This window comes from Varanus komodoensis, unplaced genomic scaffold (genome assembly GCF_004798865.1).
Source record: "Varanus komodoensis strain SLA01 unplaced genomic scaffold, ASM479886v1 scaffold7_3, whole genome shotgun sequence".
Lineage (NCBI taxonomy): Eukaryota > Metazoa > Chordata > Lepidosauria > Squamata > Varanidae > Varanus > Varanus komodoensis.
The window spans coordinates 27,561,808-27,580,512 of NW_025336480.1; the positions used below are offsets into that span (position 1 = coordinate 27,561,808).

Below are 18,705 nucleotides of genomic sequence, written 5' to 3' on the forward strand. Positions count from 1 at the left end.
TGGCACACCTGACATCTGCTCACCCTGACCCAAATTGTTCCTGGAAGATGAGGGGAAGCCAGTTAGTCTGACACAATATTTATTTATTTATTTATTTATATTTAAAGTTTTTATATGCCATTCCAATACTGAAAGGTTTCTGGGCGGCTTACAAAAAACAATATTGCTCTCATGTGGTCCAGCAAACTGCCTGCTTCTGGAAATGGGATTGATGGTGTTTGGGGAATAGGTTTTGCATGAAGTGCTGGAGCTGGGAAACGTACTTGTGTGCCTAATGGAGATCTAGGGTTTGAAAGGGGCCTAACATGGATGCCACAGAAACCAAGCTTGGTAGTCTTCAGCTCCAATACATTTTCAGACAAGGCAAAGTCTGGGCCAGAGAAGACCTAGTGAAGCAACAGGGCTTGGCAAACCTGGTCCTACATTGCTTCTGTGAGGAAGTGGAGTAGTTCTGTTTGTAGCTCCATTGCTAGTCAACTGTGGACAAAATATTAAGGCTGACTTAAGCATACCAGCATAAATATTTAAGAGACCTTCCCCCTCCTTTTGTTTTAATGTAAGGGAATGTCAATTACTAGAGTAAAATAGTGAGTTTCTTTTATTTATGATTCCATGGCAACCTTGTGTTAACAGTAGCAGTTTCTATTTACAAGGAAAGGTTAGCTGAATACTAATAAGTGCAGGAATCAAGGCAAGGCCAACCAATAGATAGCTAACCAGTTGTGAAACCACCATGAACTCATTGCAGAGGAATTGCTTAACACCACCACAGAATACATGGGAAACCACTCTGCGAGCACAGACGCAGCAGCACTTTTAGCTGCTACATGCAGGCAGTCCTCAGGTTATGGACAATTTCCATTCCTGAGAAAATGGAAATGTGTCTTTAAATCGAAATTGTATGTAGGTCAGATCACATATTGTTGCCACCCCCCCCACATTTGCAGGGGTCAGGGGTGCAGGACCCACCCTCTCCAGATGGGCACAATAGGAACACATGCTTTGGAGGCCTCCCTCTCTTCCCTTTCACTTTCTCTCTCTCTCTATGGTGATGCTTTGCAGGCCCTCTCTACCCTTTTGCTTTCTTTCTCTCTATGGTGATGATGATTCCATGCAGTATTTTTTTAAATTAATTGGCTTTGTGGCAGTCTATTTGTAATTATGCATTGTTTGTAACTAGGATGTTCATAACTCAGGGACTGTCTGTATAAGCAATTGAGCACTTAGAAAGCTCGGGGGATACACACAAACTCTTCCAGCCTGTAAAAACAACTTGGGGAGATAAAAGCTGCTTTGTGCAGAGTCAGACCCTTGGTCCATCCAGCCCAGTATGGTCAACACTGACCGGTAGCAATGGCTTTCCTAGGTTTCAGGCAGGTGTTTTTCCAATGCTACCTGGACATGAGGACATTGAACCTGGGACTATGTGCCTGTAAAGCAGGTGCTCCCCCACTGGGCTATAGCTCCTCCCTAGTTCTCCATCTACTTCCCTGCTGGGACCTGTGTTTAGCAGGCAGGTGCTAACTTAATTCCTGAACTTCAGCATGCAGATCCATGGGGACAGGCATGATGCTGAGTTCGTGGTCCACGTCGTCTATTGAAGAAGTGGCTCAGGCAGCTCCGAAGGCAATTCGTTGGTTGCAGCTGTATATCTATAAGGACCGTGAGGTCACCAGGTCTTTAGTGCAACGTGCGGAGAAAACTGGATACAAAGGCATCTTTCTGACTGTAGACACACCATTCCTTGGGAAACGCCTAGATGATGTGCGGAACAAATTTCAGCTCCCTTCGCATCTCAGGTAGTTGTGGGCATCGGCCCCTTTCCAGCATTTTTCAGTAGCTGTGCTTGAATCCTACACCTAAACACAATGCCCATGCAGTACTAATAGGCCAGTGTGGCATTATTTACTTGTAGAATTAGAGCCTTCCCTCTCCCACCCCCACCCCCACCCCCACCCACTCTGCTAAAAGTTGTTGCTAGTTGCAAAGTCGTGTCCATCCTGTCACAACCCCATGGACAACATTCCTCCAGGCCGTCTTGTCTTCTACCATCCCCTGCTAAAAGTAGCCAACAACAAAAAATACCCAGGTAAAGATGACGGTACATTACACTTTACTGCAGTGCTACAAACTATCTGTAATGATTCAAAGTCCTTAAAACGGCTCTCCTGTGGTGGTTTCGGTTTGATTGTTGTAAGAATACCAGAAGGAGAGGTTTTCCTCACCTTCTCAGTGTCTGCATCCCAGCCATGTTAACCTTGCACCGTTAGCTATAAGTCAGGGTCTTTCCATCCAAGGAGATAAAGAGCAGGGGCAAAATACAAAAATACCAGCACATCTTAGCTGAAGAGCACAACCCTGTGCATGTTTAAATGTTTAAAAAGTCTTACAACTCCCATCATCCTCCAATCTGCTGTATAAACGCTGGTAAACCAAATGGTTGGTGGTTAGGGTGAAGGGACCATGGCTATCCACAGAATGTTGGAGGATGTGGTTGGAATTAATGGGGATAAGCCAGGCTGGACAGCCACTTTAAGCAAAGTTCGAGCCAATGTACTTCAACACTGTTTCACGATGAGCACCCCAACAGGCTAGATGCAAGAAAGCCAAGGGCTGAGCTGCTCTTCCGGTCAAGGAGAAGCACATGCTGCCTGCTGCAGGGGCAGGGAGGGAGGGAGGGAGGGAGGGAGAAGAAAGGAATGATGTAACTGCAATGCAATGAAAACACAAAAGGCTGTTGATACTGCACATTCTCCATTTCCCACTAAAGTCTGGAAGCATGCTGTGGTTGTTCTGGTTGTCCCCGGCAGATTCTGTCTCATTCATCGACAGAAAATCCCATGTTTCTCCCATCTCCTTCTAGGATGTCTTTTGTGAAAGGCCATTCCCAGAAAAATCTACAGTGGCTTCTCTTTCTCCCAACATGGATTGACACAATCTTACTTCACTTGATTCAAGCAGAAGTGGTGTGAGCCACTTGCCAGCGTGTAAAAGTGTAATGTTGGGCGTAAGCTTGCATCCTGAACTGAGGCACGGAACAAACTCTGCTGTGCTGCACCAAGTGTAAGAAGGCAGCAGCCCTCCCTCCTTATCTCAGGCTCCTCCCCTCCAATCTAGCATTTACAGGGTAATGCCTCTGAACATGGAGAGTTGCTTTTGCTCTCATGGCTAATAACCAGTGATGGTCCATCCTCCTCAATGAATTGGTCTCATGTCCTTTAAAGCCATCTTAACCAGTGGGCACTGCCATGTCTCCTGGTCATGGTTCTATCAGTTAGAGAGTGTGAAGAAGTCATTTTGTCATATAAAATCATGGTTCTTTCTGAGTACACGTTCTTGTTGATGACAACCATAAGGCAACCTTAGCTAGTTAGAACACATCACAGAAAGCAGACAGTATTATCCTAAAGTACTTCTGTGTCTTTGTTTTGTTACCTTAACTAAATATTATATGATCAACCAAGCCTTCCCCCATACTGCCTCCTTTATGGAAAGACTTTGAGCAAAAAAATGGCCAAACTATGAGTCCTCAAAACCTACCTTTATATATACATCCCAGGCTGACTCAGCGTTATGCTGTGTAGGTGCTGTAGAATTCACCTGCAGGATGCTCCATGAGGCCCTCCTGGGCTATTGATTGGTCTGGTAGAGACCACCCCTCATCCCCAAGGAATACCTTATTTGCAAAAGAAACTTTTGCTTTGTGTCTGACTGGCTGGCAGAGAGTGAAGACAAGACCCAGCCAGCCTCAGACCCCAGGACTCTCACAAGCTGCTCTGGTGAGTGACTCATAGGATCCTCCTAGGGAAAGGTTGGGGAGCTAGTCTTCAGTTTCATTTCATTTTGGAAGCCTTGGACTATTCCTGAACTTCTCTCTGCTTGGTGCTTCAATGCATATATTGAATTGGACCTTGGGATTGATTCTCTTGCCTAGCCTGAAGGGTGGCCTTACCCATGCTCTGGACTGCTTGGCAAACACACCAACTTGGTGGCTAGGGTGTTTAATGGAGGCCCTGAAAAGGGTTCTGTCCTTCCTCATAAAGAAAAGGCAGGAGCCCGGATGCCTGTGATACACAGGATGTGTTCCTATGCCAGTAGTAGGAGTAGGAGTGGTGGCAACAGTTCAACATTCTGAGGAATATACACAAATCAGTGTCTGGCACCGTTCTTGCGGGTCTTGTATCCTCTTTCAGGAATGCAGCTGCACAGACCTGTTTGTCACACATGATATATAAAAATGGGCATTTTTAGACATGATGGGTGTTGATTTTTTGTTCAGAGTTGAAGCTATGTTGAGTTTAAAATTCATGTTGCCTTGCCCAGGTGAGTTCTCTTACAGGTTTTTTCCCCACCCCAAACTTCAGGATGAAAAATTTTGAAACAAATGACCTGGCATTTTCATCTGAGAAGGGCTATGGTGAAAACAGTGGCCTTTCCGTTTATGTAGCAGAGGCAATTGATCCTTCAATCAACTGGGAAGATGTAAAGTGGCTCAGAGGACAGACAGCACTGCCTATCGTTGCTAAAGGCATCCTGAGAGGTTTGTTCAACTGAAGCTAAAGATGGGAGAAGGCTAAGGGGTTGAACAGGCGTGCAGATCCTCAGGCCCAGATACCAAATCTGCCCCCCACCCCGGAGCCCCATCTGGCCAGCTGGGGCTCCACAGGACGCCACACCCCTTTCCCCTGGCCCTGCTTCATTTCCTCCCACTACCACACATGGGGTGGTTTAGGGTTATCCTGAAGTGTTTCCTACTCACAAAGTTTGGAAAACCTTTCTAAAGCCTTAATTGCCAGGAGCTTGAGCTTGCAGCTAGCACAAACTGGAACTGGGGGATGGGGTTGGCCCTTCCCACTCTGGCTGCCAGCAGCTTCTCCAAAATGGAATTCGGCTCATGGGTGGAAAGTGGCTCTCAACTCCTGCAGTGCAACAGCACAAGAGATTGCACATATGATTTGGGACAGGAGCAGCGTATTTCCTTAATGCTTGTTGCAATGTATTCCCTTGGGCTTTGCTGTCAAGGGGCAGCATCAGCTCCACCCATTCTGTGTACCACACACTCCTTGGCTTATTTTTTTTTTCATTTTTAGTAAAGATAATAGGTAGTTAGCAAAGAATTAGCAAGCCAGGACAAAATGCACCTCAAGTTTCCTTTGATGCACCTCAAAATACACCTCAAGAAACCCTCTGATGTAGTCTTCCTCAGCATTCCTGTTCCTTGGGCATGCCAGCTGTGGTTTATGGGAGTTTATTTAATAGATTTATATACCACTGAATATATTTTAAAATGTTTCTAATTGGTTGAAATCCAAAATACCTGGAGGGCACCAGGCTGAGGAAGGTTGCCCTATAAAAATGGACAAGGGGGTATATAAAGTATATGCTGGGACAGGACTTCCTGAACTATTGATGCTCCAATCTTCCTCCAGTTCCTGATTTATTCAAAGCTACATTTGATCACCTATGGCTCTGAGTGCTGAGATTTTGAGTGTCCTCTATACAGACTACTTCAAATTTGACTGAAAAGCCCAGACCCATTGGCTCGGTTAAGCAGAAAAAGAACAGCCTTTTCTTTTGTCCACCTGAATATCAATATTCTAGAACTACTTCATTGGTTATTGCACTATGACTGCAGTTCTGTACCCACTTACCTGGGAATTCAATGCCAACTATAGCTGTGTAGGCAAGTACAGGATTACCTTATAACTGTTTTAGCGTCCCTGAACTAAAATCTAAAACAGTTGGAAAAGCTTCCCAGGTGTCCTCCAGGATTTGCTGGCAGGTGCTCTACCTCCCATCAGGATGTCTGTTTACACCTGTGAATTCAGGATGGTTGTAGACAAGGCCTTGCTAGAATAAACACGGGCTGGCCAGGTCTGGAACCTTGGCTTTTGTGCTCTTTTTCTACACTCCCACTTCCAGTTGATTCAATGTGTCTAAAGTTTTGCCATGGTCAAGGAAAGTCTCTTTTTGTGGCCTTGTTTTTTGGATGAAGTGTAGGGATGGAACAGTGTAAGTCTCCTGTCATTCCATGTCACTTCTTCAGCCACCATGGTTTCTTCACCAAATGGGAAAGTTTCACCTGACAGTTTTTGTCATGTCTCACCAGCCCTCCTATCCCTAGGACAGCATTAATTGTTAGCTGTTGAACTGCCTTTTGTTTTACTAATTTATTTTTTAATAAAGCCCCCTTTTCTGGAGAAGTTGTGATTGTGCCTGCATTGCTCCATCCCAGGCACTATGCAAGGGTCATTTGATGCCTGGTCTGTGTTCCAAAGTTATGCACATTGTTTGAGAGAAGAGGCTCTTTTCTGGGCCAGCTCTGTAGCTTCTCCCCTGGCAGAATAGATCCAGGGCCACAGTAGGAAGTGGTCTTCCAGCACTTGGACATATGCTCAGTTCTTCTGAATAAGGGATATACTGATTTTATTAAATCTGTTCCACTTCTGTTTCATGAATCATCAAGCATCTTTTGGTGGAATCAGATGCTATTTTACCAGAATGCTGTTCTGTTAGTGCTAATGCACATTAGTTAATGCACATAAGCACTGATGTGCTTTAGAACAGATCCCCTCTGAAAGTGCTCTATGAATCTGTGGAATCTCTGGAACTCCAATAAAGCCACTCTGCTGCAGAACTCATAGGTCAGATGCATCCAAATTTATTTCACTCCGTTGTGGATTTCTTTGACACCCCTATTAAGAAGGGGTGAAAACAGAGTCCCTGAAAACAGAGTAGTTTGCACATGTGCTTAGGGATCTGTAATCTGAGCAAGGCAGGTAATAGCTCAGAGTAGCATACAGCCCTTTTCCTAAAAGTTAATAGTTCCATTCCTAAGGGTTGCAGTCTAACAAAAGGAAATGGTTTGGGGGGGATAAAAGAGGCCAAATGGAATAATATAACTTTATAAACACAATTTTTTAAAACCAAAACCTTTAAACCTTAAACACCCAGGTTACGCCATAACAATTGGTTCCCCGCTAAAAAAAAAAAAAAAAAAGCATCAAAAGGACTGTGCTGTTTTCCAGTGGCCACCTGAGAAATGCCTATTGTTAAAGAGGTCTTAAAGCCCTGGCTGGAGGGGGAGCAACATTTTGATAAAATGAAAGTGTTGGAATAATCCTGCCCCTAGCAGAATAAAATGCTAGAATTTTGTTATTTTGGATTTTAATAGTTGCGTGCAGCTTTAGACTCTGCTTCACAACATGGCTGAGGGAACCCCCCCAAGCACCTGCACTTCAAAATTTAACACTTTGCCACTGGGTGTGTGTTGTTAAGTGCACAAGCATATGCCCACGCAGAGCCTGTTTAGGCAGTAACAATACTCATGCATGCCAGAAATATTTCTACCACTCTTTTAAAAAAAATCATGCTGCAGCTGTTCAAGGGTTTGGTGCAGACTTCTCCAACCTCATGCAATCAGGACCTTTTGGACTACAACTCCCAGAAATCTGACAAGTGTCTGCTGGCTGGAGTACTGAATCCAAAACAGGTGGAGAGCATGAAGGTTCTGTGACATGCTATCACTTTTTCTTAAGGGTGCTCATTTGTCTTTTAACAAATGTGGCGCTATTCTTGTCTGAAATGAAATTTAGACTTATCATAACAGGTGTTAAGGTTTGGGCCAGACCTCTTTAATAAATACATATGAAAGAGTATTTCTTTTCATTATTTTTAAATAGGAGTATGAATTCACATGGCTTGCAAATAAATTCAAGAGCAGATGTCATGGGAAGAGTATGTTTGAACTCACTCAATGTACTGTACATACAGACCCCTGCAGCCTCCTCTGGACTGCATATGATTGGTGGAATTATGAGGTCCTTTTCTCCCTTCGCTCAGTGTCATTATTCAAAACCCATCTGAACATCATCAAGTGGCTATATTATGAGGATGATTACAGTAACTATTAATTTTTGTCAGCAGGAAATCTCTGTGCAAAAGGGCTGCTTTTAAAGGAGATGAGAACCACAGGGTGAATGCTTATCTGCTCTTCTGAAGAGGGTACTGAAGTTCTTTTGCACAGCGATAAATGATGCTCTTGACTTGGGGGACAATCAAACTGTTGACTTTAGCTTGGTTCTAGGTGTTACCATTTAATGTAAGAGTTGAATTGCATTCCTTATGTGGCCTGCTTCTGAACAGCTGGCCTTGGTTCTGCATGTTGATTGAAGAGTTTTACAGATGCATTTCCACAAAGACAGCTGCAACTTGTAAAGGCCCCATGCTTGTTTTCCCCAGCTGATGATGCTAGAGAAGCTGTGAAGCATGGTGTCAATGGGATCCTGGTGTCGAATCATGGTGCGCGCCAGTTGGATGGCGTTCCAGCCACTGTAAGTACTGCAGGAACAAGTTAGAGCTGGTCTTAGAGACGGGCAAATTATTTGGGTTCAGCTTCAGCAATTAAGCCATTTTTTTCTAAGAAGAGAAAATATTTGTGGCTTTCAAAGATGTTTTGATGCTCGCCTTATAGAAAAACCAACTTCAAGCAGAAACATTTACTGTGTGGTATTGGCTTTTGCCCTTAGGACATTTCGCTTCTCATTGCAGAAATGTCTCTTTAATTTTTTCTCTCATTCTGCTTAACTCCTAGTTGAAAAAGTGAAATGCTACTAGGCTTTGGATATTTTTTTTAGCCATGTTAGTCTGAATAATTTTTTCATAATGACATACTCATCCAGCCGGTCTTGTCACATAGAATAAAGCAGGCAGCACAAAAGTTCCAGTGTGGCTGGATTTGGTCCAACATGGCTAAAGAAAGCAGAAGGTTGTACAGAGGAGATGCAAATGTAAATGATAAACACACTGAACTGATCTACAATCTCCATCCCTCTTCCTGTTTATTCTTTAATATTTATACTGCTTCTCTGCAGAAAAATAGAGATGTGATTAACTTGGTTCCTATAAAATGTTGCCAGGCACAGTCTTTTGAAAACAAAATTACAAGGCCATTTTTCATGACATTTTATTTTATAGTGACAAAATAAGGGAAGCCAAAAGAGTATGCATAACCATAAATCAAGATCACCAAAGAAACTAAGGGGTGGTGCAATCCTGTGGTCACTAGACAGGGTCTAGGCAGCCATAGGATAATTTTTGGACACCCAGCTCTGACCCTGGGAAATTGCTTGGAGGTGGAAGCTGGGTCTCCAAACTCAGGAGTGCTTCCCTGCCTGCCCTTCCAATCAACTGCGCCCCTAAAGCTGCAACAGCAACCATGGAGATAAGCTTTTGTGGGTGGGGAGGGAAGGGGAGGAGAGAGCTGTGTCAGCATGCTCAGTATCCTAATGGCACCTCATCCTCCTTCCTATCCACTCCAAGATGGCTGAAATCAGCTGTCTAAGTGATTCTTATGGTGGGAGGAGTGCTTTGAGGCTCCTTCTGCTCAGCATAGGATGTTTCCAGTCCTCCAGTTTGAAGGGTAATACGGCAGTATTAGGTTCTTGGAGTTCACCCTAATTCAGTATGTTTAATTCATCTGTGGCCAATATGCTTATGAAACATCTGCAGTAAAATGGTCCAAGGAAGAATTCACAGTGTATACAGCATATAAAAGAGGAATTTGAAAACTATAATAAATTTCAATTAAAATACACATCCAATAGATGGTCCTTTTATTTTTATAAAGCTCACTACCTGCTGACTTGAGCATATTTGCATGTCTTAATTTATTTTATCATCCATAGCTGTTTGTAATGTGATTCATAAGAGAAACAGGACAATGGACAATAGTCTTTTTGTTGCCCACAACTTCTCTTGAGCCAAAATAGAAACGTTTGCATCTTGCTTGGTAGGAAGATGTAGAAATTCTTTGTGCAAGGGACATTTCTGCATTGCCCTGCTAAGAGGTGGTCAGGGGAAGCGGGGAGGGATGGAGACTTCAAGTCTCCTGAAAATCACAAAGAAGAATAGAGAGATGCAGACTAAATACCTAGAGCATCAAATTGATGGATTCTATACAACTACAGGCAGTCCCCAAGTTACAAACATCCTAGTTACAAGCAACCCATGGTTATGAACAAATTGCCATATAGCCTATTAATTTTTAAATATTACTGTGGAAAACTGTCAACACCATAGTGAAAGAGGAGAGAGGGAGGCCTCCAAAGCATACCTTCCTATCCCACCCATCTGGAAAAGACGAGGCACTGGTGAGTTGACTGGAGCAGGGATGTAAAAATATTCATGATTTTTCCACTTTCACAGGGGTCCTGTGCCCCCTTCACCTGCAAAAGTGGAGGGCCAACTTTATGTGATCAGTCTTGGGTACAAATTTGACCAAAGACAAATTTCAATTTTCTCAGAAACAGAAGTTGTTCATAACCCAGGGACTGGCTGTATGTAGGACAGTGGGAGGCTTATTTCTGATCCATGTAAACTTTGCATGTGTTCATCTGTAAATTTGTTCCTCTAGTAACAGCACTAATCTTCATTTTCAAACATCCACACAGAAAATTTGTATTTCGGTACATATTTCTGAATGTTTCTCCCTCCCACACAAACAACACAGTTCTAAAACTGTGCAAAAAGAATGTGCTAGGTCCTAAATATAATTTTTCAAGAATAGCTAGAACAAATGTCAAGTTTCATAGCATTTCCACGTGGCTAGAGAGGTACAAATCAGCACAACCAAAGCTTGTTGAGGTTCTCTGAATTCAGCTTTGAAGCTCATTCTACTTCATATCCATTTCAGATTGTAAGGAAATTCACACTTATTTTCATGTGTATCTTTTCTGCCATTGATCAAAGCATGTTGGTACATATTTTTTAAAAGTGTGCCTGTTTAAGCACATTATTTTTGGGTTCTGCAAATCACACTACAGCATGAGAAATAGATGAACATTGAATACAGATTGTGTTTGGATCCACATTCTCTTCCAGAGTGGCAGATTAAGTAGATTTTGGTTAAAAATCAATTGAAATGAATTTTTCATACACATGGCAAGCCATTATGTGATGTTTCCTTATACTGAGTCAGACCATCAGTTTCCCTGAATTGTCTTCTCTGGCTAACAGCAGCTCTCCAGGGCTTCAAGTGATCTTTCCCATCAACTGCTAAATTGGATCACTCTTTAAAATGTAGGTGCCAGGGACTGAACGTGGGCTTTGTCTATGAACTAAGGCTTTCCCCAAAAAATTTATAATAAAAGTTGATGTTTGGAATTTCTTTGGTTCTTGAAACCTGTCTGAACAGCTTTGCTTATTTTGGTTCTGAGAACAAACTGAATCCAAATTGGTGAATGTTTCTAGTGTCTAGTTACAGACTTGATGAAATGTGTGCCTTAATTATGGCTTGTTGTCATATTCAAGTAATGGCACTTGGCGCAATATGCTGGGATGCGAAAGTGAGCCCACATAGGTGGAAGTGGAACCAAATTATCTGGCAGCCAAGCAAAATCCAAAGAGGAAAAACAACCCCTTTTATTGTGTTCCAGATGATGAGAAAACCTCAATAATAATATACAAGTAAACTAAACTTGCAAGTTTCAATTTTGCCTTCAAAGAAATTACTGTTGCTCTCGCTTGTCACTTGTAGCATCACTTTCTGTGTATGAAATAGTGTTATGTGTACACACACATACCTTTGCAGTCTTACACATCAACACGTTATGCTTTGGAGGAATTATGGCCATTTTATTGAAGACTTGGAACTTATCTGCCATTTAGTGTCACATCTAATTATGATCCTGATTTTTTTTTTGCATCAGCAGGTTTTAATATGCAAAATAAGACTATTCCATCAGCCTACTGGAATGATTTAACCATAGTCCTTCTGCTAGGAGGCGTCGTTTTGCCTTGATCTTTTTTATTTTCATTTTTATTGTACAATACAACCCCTTCCCAACTGCACCATTAAAAAAGCAGGTGTGTGGATGGCAGGGGTAGGGCAGGGGAGCAAAACTGAAACAATGGGGAAGAGGATCCAGAAATGAAGATTCCAAAACCGATCAGGGAGAGGAACGTAATCTGGGTGGAGGGGGGACCAAAATCAAGTGCAAGACAACAAATAGGTCTCATGGTATAAGGAAATGCCAGCAAGTCCAAATCCACCCTCTTTGGTAGAATGCTGCATCCTTTTCAAAGATATTCATGGTGGAGTAGAACCCCACAAAAATTATGAAACAAAACATTAAGCTTCTGGAAATACCTGCCAAATATAAATAAAGGAACACCATGTAAAACATAAACAATTGCGGTATTACATTTATTTTAAGTGTATTTACCCTACAGACTTAACTTTATAAATGCCCATCTGTCGATGTCCCTTGAGACCTCATTAATCAATTTACTCCAATTTGACTTAATCATTTGTGATATGTCTCTTGGGAGAAGTATTCCTAGACGGGAAATAGACTTAGCACAAAGTTTAAATTGCCAATTAGATAAATACTCTGTGGGGTATATTATATGCAACAGACAGAATTTCTGACTTCTGCTGGTTAATAGAATAACCAGATAAATGTCCAAAACCATTAATTGTCTGAGTAGAGAAATGGAGTTCCAAAATGAACAATAGAAGATTATCAACATAGAGAATAACTTTGTATTGTAATGAATTATGTATACATTCAGGAGTGTTGTTTAGGATTTCGTTGAGCAGCACACACCAGGGGCTTGAAGAAAGAGGACATCCCTGCCTATAACCTCTCTCAAGTTATGGAAAAAATACCCTCAGACAAGATCCCATTGTTCCTAACTCTGGCTCTGAGGGCTTCATATATTTTATATGAAAATATAAAATTTATGAAATTATGGAGGAGAACTAAAATTTCTCAATGTGGCAACAATAAGTTTCCAATACATTTTATTGAAGGCCTTCAGAGTGATAATGGCAGCTTTGTGAATTCTATCTTTATTTAATATAATCAGATCTACATCCAATCTAAGAATATCAGCCTCCTGCATATTTTGAATGAATCCCACTTAATCCGTATGGACTAACCTTGTAATAACTTGTTGTAGTCTGTCAGCTAAAACTGTAGTTAGTATTTTAATATCAACAGTAATCAATGAAATAAAATAGGTCAATAATTAACACCAAGGGTATATTCTCTATCTAGTTTAGGCATTACTATAATAGAAGCTGTTAAAGAAATTATAACATTTGGGAACTAGAAAGCTGAAACATGTTTTAAACCACTCAGTTGGAAATCCATGTGGACCAGGTGCTTTCCTGTTTTCATGTTGTTTATTGCTTTTGTAACATTGATATCTGATACTTCACAGCCACAGCTACATAATTCTGAATAACATTTTCAAAATAGAGAATGTATGTTTCTAGGATGAGTAAATTTCTTGCCGATATTGTCTTTAATTGCCAAGATAGCATTCTGATGTTTGCAGTTGAAGGCAAACTGCTAATGTTTTACATCATATTTCCCAATATGTAGTGCAAATTCTACCTTCTGTAAACTTTTTAAATTCAACTCATATTTAACATGGTGTAACCCTTGATAATTGATTTGGGAAGGTAGCAAAATGATAAGAGTTTTCAGCCAATCACTTAAAACTATTTTCATTTTGCCTTGTTCCAGTGAGGGTATTTGCAAATGTCTAGTCTGGAGAGTTTAGAATCAGAGGCTTTTCAGTTTATGCAGTTGATATAAAGCATAGCTTTGCAGGCATTATCTTTGAGCTATAGCATAGTTCAACCTTTCTCAACCTGAAGACCTCCTTATGATTTCTATCACAACTCCAAGCATCTCATAATGGCTGGGGTTAATGGGACTTGAAGTCCAAAAGATCTGGACAGCACTGAGTATTATTCTCAAAAACCAAATTCTTAAGAGTTCCTTCAATGACGTTAGCATGTACAAGGTGAAGGAGCTGACTGGGTTTGGCAACTGATTGATAGCAAGGAGATGGGATGACCACTATAAGAATGAGGCATACTGAGAATAAAGACGCTGTAGTGAGAGTCAATGCTGCCTAACAGGACATTAGAAGGTAGCAGAGGTAATCAGTGACCACCCAGGGTATGTGCAGAAGTGTTTCCTTCTCATTCATGGCTATTTTTGGATGTCAGTAACTAGACCTTTAGATGTGTAGCTAACCTTGAACATAAATCAGTTTTCTCCAACCTGGGGTCCTTCTGATGTTTTGGACCTGATCCCATCAGCCCCAGCAAACATGGCCAAAGGCCAGGAATTTTGGGAGTTGTCGTCTAAATCATTTGGAGGGCACCGAATTGGTGGAGTCTGGCTTAAATGTTCACACTCAGCATGTGGAAATAAAAATGATAGTTGTGCTCCTAGCTTGTTCAATGCTTCATCTGTGAGCCTAGTGTTTAGAAAATGTTTACAGGGGTTTTTTTTCTCCTGCCACCTCCACCCCTGTTTACAGATTGAGGTCCTGCCTGAAATCATAGAAGCTGTAGAAGGAAAGGTGGAGGTGTTCCTAGATGGTGGAGTAAGAAAAGGCACAGATGTCCTCAAAGCCCTTGCCCTGGGAGCCAAAGCAGTGTTTGTAGGAAGGCCTGTAATCTGGGGACTGGCCTATCAGGTAATCAGATATATCCAGCATGGTTACTGCTTGTTGTTAGTTGTGAAGTCGTGTCTAACCCATCGTGACTGCATGGACAACTTTCCTCCAGGTCTTTCTGTCCTCCACCATTCCCCGGAGTCCACTCAAGCTCACACCAACTGCTTCAGTGACTCCATCTAACCACCTCATTCTCTAATGTCCACTTCTTTTGCCATCTATTGTTCCCAGCATTAGGCTCTTCTCCAGGGAGTCCTTCCTTCTCATTAGGTGACCAAAGTATTTGAGTTTCATCTTCAGGATCTGGCCTTCTAAAGAGCAGTCAGGGTTGATCTCTAGGACTGACCAGTTTGATCACCTTGCTGTCCAAGGGACTCACAGGAGTCTCCTCCAGCACCACAATTCAAAGGGCTCAATTCTTTGGCGCTCAGCCTTCCTTATGGTCCAACTTTCACAGCCATACATTGTAACTGAGAAAACAATAGCCTTGACTATGCACACTTTTGTTGGCAGGGTGATGTCTCTGCTTTTTAGTATGCTGTCTAGATTTGCCATAGCTTTCCTCCCCAGGAGCAAGCGTCTTTTAATTTCTTGGCTGCAGTCCCGTCTGCAGTGATCTTGGAGCCCAGGAAAATGAAATCTGTCACTACCTCCATTTCTTCCCCATCTATTTGCCAGGAAGTGAGAGGACCGGATGCCATGACCTTAGTTTTCTTAATGTTGAGTTTCAAGCCAACTTTTGCGCTCTCCTCCTTCACCCGCATCAAGAGGCTCTTTAGTTCCTTTTCACTTTCTGCCATGAGAGTGGTATCATCTGCATATCTGAGGTTGTTGATATTTCTCCCAGCAATCTTAATTCCAACTAGTGATTCATCTAGCCCCACCTTTCTCATGATGTGTTCTGTATATAAGTTAAATAGGCAGGATGACAGTATACAGCCTTGCCAAACTCCTTTCTCAATTTTGAACCAATCAGTGGTTCCGTGCCCAGTTCTCACTGTTGCTGCTTGACCCACATATAGGTTTCTCAAGAGACAAATAAGATGGTCAGGTACTCCCATCTCTTTAGGAACTTGCCACAATGTGTTGTGATCCACACAATCAAAGGTTTTAGCATAGTCAATGAAGCAGAAGTAGATGTTTTTCTGGAACTCCCTAGCTTTCTCCATGATCCAGCATATGTTGGCAATTTGATCTCTAGTTCCTCTCTCTCTTTGAAATCCTGCCATCGTGGTTATCAGGGATGTTAAGGTCTTCCTTGTATAGTTCCTCTGTGTAATCTTGCCATCTCTTCTTAATCTCATCTGCCTCTGTTAGGTCCCTGCCATTTTGGTCCTTTATCATGCCCATCTTTGCATGAAACGATCCCTTCATATCTCCAATTTTCTTGAAGAGATCTCTGGTCCTCCCTATTCTATTGTTTTCTTCTATTTCTTTGCACTGTTCATTTAAGAAGGCATTCTTATCTCTCCTAGCTATTCTCTGGAATTCTGCATTCAATTGGGTGTATCTTTCTCTTTCTCCCTTGCCTTTCGCTTCCCTTCTTTCCTCAGCTATTTGTAAAGCCTCCTCAGACAGCCATTTTGCTTTCTTGCATTTCTTTTTCTTTGGGATGGTTTTAGTTGCTACCTCTTGTACAATGTTGCGAACCTCCGTCCATAGTTCTTCAGGCACTCTGTCTATCAGATCTAATTCCATAAATCTATTTGTCACCTCTACTGTATATTCATCAGGGATATGATTTAGGTCATACCTGAGTGGTCTAGTGCTTTTCCCTACTTTCTTCAATTTAAGCCTAAATTTTGCAACGAGAAGCTCATGATCTGAACCACAGTCAGCTCCTGGTCTAGTTTTTACTGACTGTATAGAGCTTCTCCATCTTTGGCTGCAGAGCACGTAGTCAATCTGATTTGGCTACTGGAGGAAGGTCAGATCTGTACATTTGTTTTTCAGAAGCTTGAAGCTGTTGTGACAGTTCTGCTCTTGCATACAATGCACAACTACTCAGATTTATCATATTGTCCTAGCTGGTGGTATTCACAGGATGAAGGTGAAACAATTCACAACCTTTTAATGGTGGAATTGTCACTGTTTCGACTGTCAGTTCAAGCCCTGTGCAATAGTAGGCACAAAGCAAAATGTGGGTGGAACCACAGCATATAAAACATTATCCCCACCATCTTCTTTGTGTGCTCACTTGGGGGGTGGGGGGGGTCAATGAGTACTCTGAACCAGTGTTTGGTGAAGAATGCAGCCTCTGGCTCCTGTTTGAGACATACATTGAAGAAGTATGAGAAAAGAACCTCAGTCAGGACTCTAGAATTATCCCTTTTATCTATTTTATTTATTTGAATGTGAAACATCAGTACTGCATAGGTTGCATCTATATGGCTTCCCATTCATCCAAGAGGGAACCTTCTACGGAATTGAACACTGACCCTAGCAGGGATCAGTCCTAGCTGCATCTTCAAAGCCATCAGGATTAGGAGCTGCAGTTGTCACTAGGGTGAATACGGGAAAAAAAACCCAGATTGTCACTTTATTTAGATAAACAGAGACTTCCATTACTGTACTGGGGGTGCTATCTGGCATAAATTTTGGACTACAAGATTCATACTTATGTAAAATGTTTTAACTCAATTAGGGTGAACAAGGTGTGAAGGAAGTCCTTCAGATATTGAAAGAAGAGTTCCAGTTAGCAATGGCGCTCTCTGGTAAGTATATTCCGCAATCTCAGTATATTGCAGAATATACTGAGATTGTTACATTTTCTTTTAAATGTCATATAGAGATATGTCTTGAAAAACAGGGACAGTCTGTAACATGGAAATAAGAGTCTTGCACATTGAAAGGTTACACAAACTGTCACAAGAGTTAGAAATTTGTGTCTCATGCAGTCATTTTCCTATCATCTGTTCCTTTAAATGCCAGAGATGGAATCCAGGACCTTTAACATGTTAAGTCTATGCCACTGAACTTTGGGCCTTCCATTGTATACACTTTCTTTCCTTTATAACAATCTTCAAGGCACTTACAATGAAGTTATGTTAAAAACCATCTTCAGTAAAATTGAAGAGTATGACAAAGGAAGGCACAAACAAGACATGACACTAAACATGTATGTGCATTTAATGTGCAGTATAAAAAAAACATAAATAGTATTAGCTGTGGCAAGGGGCTACTTATTATCGGGATCACAGCAAGTATGGAAGGGAAATTCATCCCCTTCCTCTACTGCCATGCTCCTCAGCAAAATTCCTCTTCTGGAGATAGTATTTCTTTGTAAGAGGGACAGAACTCACCATTGATGCCACCATTGGAAAAAGCACAATTGCCACCTGAAAGATAAAATGGTATGCCAAATTGACCTCTTTGAGAAGGACATTCCACAGATAAGGTGCCACCTCTGAGAAGTCCCTGTTGCTGGCCATTACTTACCTTGATGCTTGACGTGATGAGTGTGTGCGTGCATGTGTGTGTAGTGCTGACCTGAGTAAGCAGAGGGAGGAAGAAGTAAAAGTTCTTCAAAAAAAATTATTGGATTGCCTGTTTGGGACAGATAATTAGTTTGAACTATGTTGCTTTTATCTTTTATCATTTCCAGGCTGTCAAAATGTGGCAACAATAGATAGAACTTTGGTACGGAGAGCACAGTGGAATACCTCTAAGATCTAGCTGTGGTGTTTGCTGCTTGAGCTGAAATTGTCAAACTCGCTGAATGACTTTAAGCCTCCAGTGCAAGTTTCAACAGGATCAAAATAAAATGTTCATCTTGCTCAATTTTTGATACCCAAGATTCTTTTGCAAATATATTAGATACATCAAGGTATCATTTTAACTCCTAGAGTAAACTATTGAAAAAAGTTGGAAATATCATGACAAGTGAATGCATGTCCTTTTTTCTTCAGCAGTGGTATAATGGAGCTGGGGCTCACATGGGAGGAAGCAGCAGTACTTATCAATTTGCAGGGACGATGCTGTTCAGAATTTTCTGTTTGCTCTGAGCTTAGCTGCATCTCTCATGTTTTGATGTTGTTATGAGCCAGTGAGTTGTATCTGACATATGGCGGACCTATGAATGGAAGCCTTCCAAAATGCCCTATCTGTGAATGCTGTGCTCAGCTCCTGTAAATTCAAAGCCTTGAATTCCTTTATGGATTAGGGAGTCAAGTCATCTCATACTGGGTCTTCTTTTTATTCTGCCTTTGATTTTCCATAGCCTGA

The 18,705-nt window shown here is 41.7% G+C and overlaps 1 protein-coding gene across 1 annotated transcript in view; it reads left to right on the plus strand.

Annotated features, from left to right (window-relative positions):
• Nucleotides 1–18,261, plus strand: part of HAO1 (hydroxyacid oxidase 1) — a 41,696-nt gene extending 23,435 nt beyond the window's left edge. The window contains exons 3-8 of the mRNA XM_044454449.1: nt 1,544–1,799; nt 4,365–4,540; nt 8,242–8,333; nt 14,344–14,502; nt 17,126–17,195; nt 18,086–18,261. Of these exons, the coding sequence (XP_044310384.1) occupies nt 1,544–1,799; nt 4,365–4,540; nt 8,242–8,333; nt 14,344–14,502; nt 17,126–17,195; nt 18,086–18,156 (824 nt within the window). The 3' untranslated portion in view covers nt 18,157–18,261. The remainder of the gene's footprint in view (nt 1–1,543; nt 1,800–4,364; nt 4,541–8,241; nt 8,334–14,343; nt 14,503–17,125; nt 17,196–18,085) is intronic.
• The last annotated feature ends 444 nt before the right edge of the window (nt 18,262–18,705 follow it).